At 40.7% G+C, this 6087-nt stretch overlaps 1 protein-coding gene across 1 annotated transcript in view; it reads left to right on the top strand.

Moving 5' to 3' along the window:
* Positions 1-6087, top strand: part of LOC103607139 (transmembrane protein 182-like) — a 23783-nt gene that overhangs the window by 16764 nt on the left and 932 nt on the right. The window contains exon 2 of the mRNA XM_008591677.1: positions 5995-6041. Coding sequence (XP_008589899.1) covers positions 5995-6041 — 47 coding nt within the window. The remainder of the gene's footprint in view (positions 1-5994; positions 6042-6087) is intronic.

Raw genomic sequence — 6087 nt, 5'->3', positions numbered from 1 at the left:
TTTTTTTTCCTTTTTGCCTTTTTTCATGACCGGCAATGGATCGCAACCCTCAGTGTCACGCTGGTACTGGACTGGGACCGGCAATGGGATTATTTTTTTTTTTTCCTTTTTGCCTTTTTTCATGACCGGCAATGGATCGCAACCCTCAGTGTCGCGCCGGTACTGGACTGGGACCGGCAATGGGATCACAATCCTTGGTGTTGCGCCCGCACCTCGCTCAGCCAGTGAGCGGCCGGTCTGTATGTGGGATCCGAACCCTCGGCGGGAGCGCCGCTGTGCTCCCAAGCAGCACACTGTAGCATGCGCCACCAGGCCGGCCCCATCATCTGGAATTTTTGATTCTTCACCACGTAACCAATAACTGCTCATGATCAAGTTGTTAAAGGACATTTAAAGACAGCTTAGTTATATTTAAGCAGTCAAACATCAAGTTGATCATTTTTAAGTAACTCCAACATACCCTCTCTCTCTCTCTTTCTTTTTTTATTTTTAAGAAAAATACATGTGGATGTACTTCTAGACAAGAATATAGAAGTTTGGAAGTTTTCTTATCTTTTTGAGAAAGAAAGTTTTCATTTCTATGGCTAACCTACCCCCCACGCCTGATCTACTTTTAAATCCAGTTCTCATAGTACAGTAAAAATGTTTTGTAGTATGTCCCCCCTCTGACATTCTTGTTTTTGTGAAATATTGAGGATATGCAATGTAATTTTTCAGTCTTTGACTTGGTCTTGGGGGGATCCGTGTGTCTGTGTTTGCATGCTGGGATCGTTTCCTTGTTCCTAGTCATCAGCAGTTGTGTTCCTAATGGCCATTGGTGACTAAATTTTATGTCCCCTCTGTTTCAGAAAAAAATGTTTCTAGATTGAATTCATGACATTTAAAGGGGAAAGTTTTCAGCTTTATAAGAGAATCCATGCAAAATTATAAATTTAAATGACCCTTCCACACACTGCCAATACGAAGGTATCCAATGTGTTCTTGGTCCATGGTTTTATTATGATTGTAAATCTTCATGGGCTTTGGGGCCATACTTTGATTCTGCCTTCAGTGAGCAATTTATGAAATTTTTTTGCTGTACTTCAAAAAACAACTATTATAACATTTAACTGGAAATAAATTTGTGCTTTTAAAATATATAACTAAACTTAAATATAATTTTATTTAAGAGAAAATTACTACTAAATGCTTGCAAGATTTTCTATTCTTGCTAAAGTCACTGTGGCAAGTGGGTTTGAAATGTAACTCATTTGTTACTGGAGCCACTCATTGTTTATGTTTTTATAAGTAAGACTCTTAAGGTATCAAGAGATCACAATTAATATTTTTGCATAGTAATAGTATTACCCAGAGGAGGAACTCCACTGGATAGGTTGACCAAATGATTGACAATACTGTTTGTTAATAGTGACAATACCCACCAGAGGAAGATACACTTCTTACACATAATCCCCTGTACCCTCCTCACCCATGTGTTCTTTGCAGCATATATGGTCACAGACACTTGCCACACTTTTTCTTTTGTGTCATGCATTTGTTTTTGTTTTGAAATATTTTCAAGTTTACATAGAAGTTTCAAGTCCCACCATCCAGAGACTTCATTCAGGTTTTTTTTTATCTATCCCATTAATGTCATTTATAGCAAAGGGTCCAGTCCTGGATCATGCTTTGTATTTAGTTGTTTCATTTGAGTCTCCACCAAACCAGAACAAGTCCTCTCTTGACCTTCATGACCTTAACACTTTTGAGAAGTGTAGGGCTGTGACTTTGCAGAAGAGTCGCGCATTTGGGTTTGTTTGATGTTTCTTACAATTGAACTCAAGCTCTGCGTCTCCTGGCTACAAGATCGTAGCAGTGGTGCTGTGTTCATTGTGCTTTCAGCACATTGCATCAGGCAGTGTGTGGCATCAATTTGTCAGGTCACTGCTGATGTTAACATTCATCATTTGAATACACAGTATTTTTTTGGGTTTCTTTAGTATAAAGTTCTATTTTCCCCTTTACAATTAATAATTATTTTGTGGGAAGAGACTTTGAGGCTAAGTAAATATCCTATTTTTCACCCAGATTTCAACCACTAGTTTTAACATCCCTCAATGTCTCTTACCTGAATTAATTATTTTTGAAATGATTGTCAAGTGGTAATTTTTAAATTCTGCCATTTCTTCTGCATTTATAAGTGAGTTTTCTTCTGTAAGGAAAAGCTTTCCCGTCTCTTCATTCGTTTATTCACTCACTTATGTATATCACCATGGATACCTGGTCCATTCAATGAGATATAACATGTTGGTATCATTAGTCTTTTGATGATCAAATTGACTCAGTTTGGGATATAGGAAGCCCCATCCAGCTGGCTTCCCAAATGCCTCCATCGTGCTTTGAGCACGTGTGTACTTTCTGGTGCAACAAGATGTTTCAGGCTGATCTTGTACTTATGCCCCGGCTGGGATTCAGTCATTTCCTTGAGATGTCCTGGCTCCTGGTATTTAGAAGACAAAATCCGGACACTTGGTGCTACTGGGGTGTTGATGCTTGCGGACCCTTTCGGGCAACAGAGCTAGGAAGCGTATCTAGTTATATGCACACGTGGACACTTTCGGCTGGGATTCAGTCATTTCCTTGAGATGTCCTGGCTCCTGGTATTTAGAAGACAAAATCCAGACACTTGGTGCTACTGGGGTGTTGATGCTTGCGGACCCTTTTGGGCAACAGAGCTAGGAAGCGTATCTAGTTATATGCACACGTGGACACTTCAAAACACGCACGCATGCTTTTACTTCTGTGTTCATTTCTCTATGATCTAACTATTGAAAACCATGAATTCACTCTGGCGTATCCAGTTCCAATCAGACACCACAGGGCTCATGCTAGTTTTCCTCCTTTTCAAATTTGCAACTCCATTCTCTGACAGTGAGGCACATGACTCCAATTAGCCTCAGTGCATTAATTTATTTGACCAGTCTCCCCGTAGGCCGCAGCCTCCTGACTCCTCTCCTGGCCACAGACCTCATGCAGGCCCCCATGTTAAATCAGCTAAACCACTGGCCTTTGGTGTAAGTACTTTTCCCATGTTTGTTAGTTCATTTTTCATGTAACTGTCTTCTGTCTGTCTGTCTGTCTCTCTCTCCACACACACACCAGAGAAAGTATTACAGTATTGAACCCTTGACCTTAACAAGTGATATGACAGAAAAGCTTTGTGAATCCTGAAATTTGAGAATACCACTAAGCACGTGCTTTTCCTTGGAACTGCTACTGTAATTAAGATAAGGGAGTAATGCCCTGTGCTAAGCAGCACACACACACACACACACACACAACACTGGCAGTTTAATGCGTAGAGAGGCACTGACTGTTCTACCTCATGAGTGAGATATAATCATGAACTGATCTGATACAAATTGAATGGACTGTATCTTCAATTAGGAAAGAAGTTAAAGACAATAGTGAAAGAAATGGTTATTCTTCATTGCTTTCAGGATGTAAGTCCTCTTCACATTATGGCAATATTTAAATATGAGTTAATTATTCCTTATTAAGAATCATCAACATGATTACCCACAATACATTTTTTTTTTTGTCTTTTTTTGTGACCGGCATCGGATCACAACCCTCAGTGTCGCGCCCGTACCGGACCGGGACCGGCAACGGGATCGCAACCCTCGGTGTCGCGCCCGCACCTCGCTCAGCCAGTGAGCAGCTGGTCTGTATGTAGGATCTGAACCCTCGGCGGGAGCGCCGCCGCGCTCCCAAGCGGCGCACTGTAGCAGTGCGCCACCGGGCCGGCCCAACAATACATTTTTTTTAAATACTCTAAATTCTGGAATAGGTTTTGCAATTTTTGAAAAAAAATATGTGTAAGACTACTGGTTTTTCACAAAGGCAATTTCCTTTCTTCATAAAAATATCTGAAAGCGCAAGAGATTCACATGATACAAAGAAGATAAAAACCATATCAACAAATAATACAAAGGTTGCAAGGGATTTGCATAAGGCAAGTGATATTATGCAAATACCCAAGCCAAACCTTTACATTAACAGAGAACACCATCTATATACTTGCTGAAACAGGTATTGAAAAGCACAGTAGCCAGAAAACACATGGCATTGCCATATTGCTGTCAAAATCTGCGGTACGGCTTTGTGGGGAGTTTGTTCGTGGGCTCTGCCTTCCCTGTTTCTCGGATATATAGTTGTTGTTCAGTGGCACGTTGCTCTACTCTGTGTGCCAGTATTTGTGTGTGCATTACAGAGCATGGCGTGAATGAAGGATGTTTCTTATTACTGAAGCGTCTATGTTGATTCTTCATTGCTCAGCAGCTTGTGTCTTGATGATGGGAAAGTTTACTCCCTGAAACTTACACACCTCAATATATTTATGGGCCCTTCTTCTTTTGTGTTTATTCCTCCAGCTTCTTTACGAAATCGATGGCCTAAGAGAGCGCAGGTATCCTAAATACTGCAGGAGCACAATTAATGTGAGAAGTGTGATTGATGGCTGGGATTTAGAAGCTGCTCTCAGCCACAGAGTCGCGTTTACCTTTCAGACATACTAGCAATTAGAGTGTGGAGATTTTATACCTAGTGGTTCAGCTCATTAATTCAACAAGTGTAATAGATTCTTGGCATATTTGGATTGAACTTTAGGACAAATAGCAAGTGCCCTCAAGTATATTTTGCTTTGGGAGTAATTTGAATCCCTTGAGCTGTGTGGTTTGTGTGTGGAGCCTGATGTTTGCTAGTGAATCAGCTTAGCTGACCCTCCAGAGTCCCCAGCTCAGCACAGCACTGCTGTTCCCTTCTGGTAATTATGGTAACAGATGCAAGGAAAAGTACACACTTAGCAGCCATATTCTGAAATTTCAGGATTCATAAAGCTTTTCTGTCATATCACTTGTTAAGGTCAAGGGTCCAATACTGCAACGTTTTCTCTACTCTTACAATTCTAACCGAGGTTTTGAACTGGTGGATTATAGTTACGTTGGAAGTGATAAATTGTGATGTTGCTTTCTAGTTACTGGTTAGGCATTTTTTCTCCTTCCTTCTTCCCTTTTCTTTCTTCCTTCTCTTCCTCCCTCCCTCTCTCTTTCTCTGTCTGTCCCTTTCTTTTGTTTAATAAAGCTCTTGATCTCAAACCTGTGGTTTTATATTCCACAGAATCTTTTACCATCAATTCTCCTCCATTATTCTGTCAAAACAATATTTCCTTCATGGTGTAATCAATCTTCAGTGTACGTAGTTCAGTTTTAAAGAACCATGTGTATTCTCAGTGCTTTCATCTCTGTTCTTGTCTGGTGCTTGCCTTGGCTTCTGTTTCCATTGCCATATTTAATTGCAGCCTTAGTAAGCTGAGTTGTAATAGTATATATGACAAGAATCAGAAAGCTCTGGGCTGAAAATCAGCTCTGAAAACCACTGGCTGCATCCGTGTACCTAAAGCTGGGGGATAATAGTACCTATTTCACTGGTTTATGGTATGTATTGAAAGAAATAATGTATTATAGCACTCATTCCAAACCAGGCATACCATGAAAAAGGGATAAATGTTGGAATAGAAACTCTACAGGGACTGGGATCTTTGACTCATATTCACAAGTACCTAATACAGTGCCTGGCACACAGTAAGCACTCAATAAATGCGTGTTAGTGGTTGCTGTTGTTCTTATGCTGCTATAGCCCTCCCCTCAATGCTTCGAAAACTAAAGATAAATGGTGTGCCTGTAAAACACATAATAAGGAATCTGATACAGAGTCCTTGATTTAGCTAGAAATGTATTTAGTAGAGGCTCACCATTAGGCAAATGATTGGTTTAAGGCAACGTTCTTGGGAAAACATCTTCAGAAAGGCTAACGGTCTTCTGCTTTGTCTTCCCAGGCATCCTGTTTTCCCTGGTGGTGATGCTCTACACCATTAGGCAAATGATTGGTTTAAGGCAACGTTCTTGGGAAAACATCTTCAGAAAGGCTAAAGGTCTTCTGCTTTGTCTTTCCCAGGCATCCTGTTTTCCCTGGTGGTGATGCTGTATGTCATCTGGGTCCAGGCAGTGGCCGACATGGAGAGCTACAAAAACATGAAAATGAAAGACT

Source organism: Galeopterus variegatus, unplaced genomic scaffold, assembly GCF_000696425.1.
Source record: "Galeopterus variegatus unplaced genomic scaffold, G_variegatus-3.0.2 Scaffold7163, whole genome shotgun sequence".
NCBI classification, from domain to species: domain Eukaryota; kingdom Metazoa; phylum Chordata; class Mammalia; order Dermoptera; family Cynocephalidae; genus Galeopterus; species Galeopterus variegatus.
Note: the sequence above shows the minus strand (reverse complement) of the source record. Positions and strands in the feature narration are given on the sequence as shown.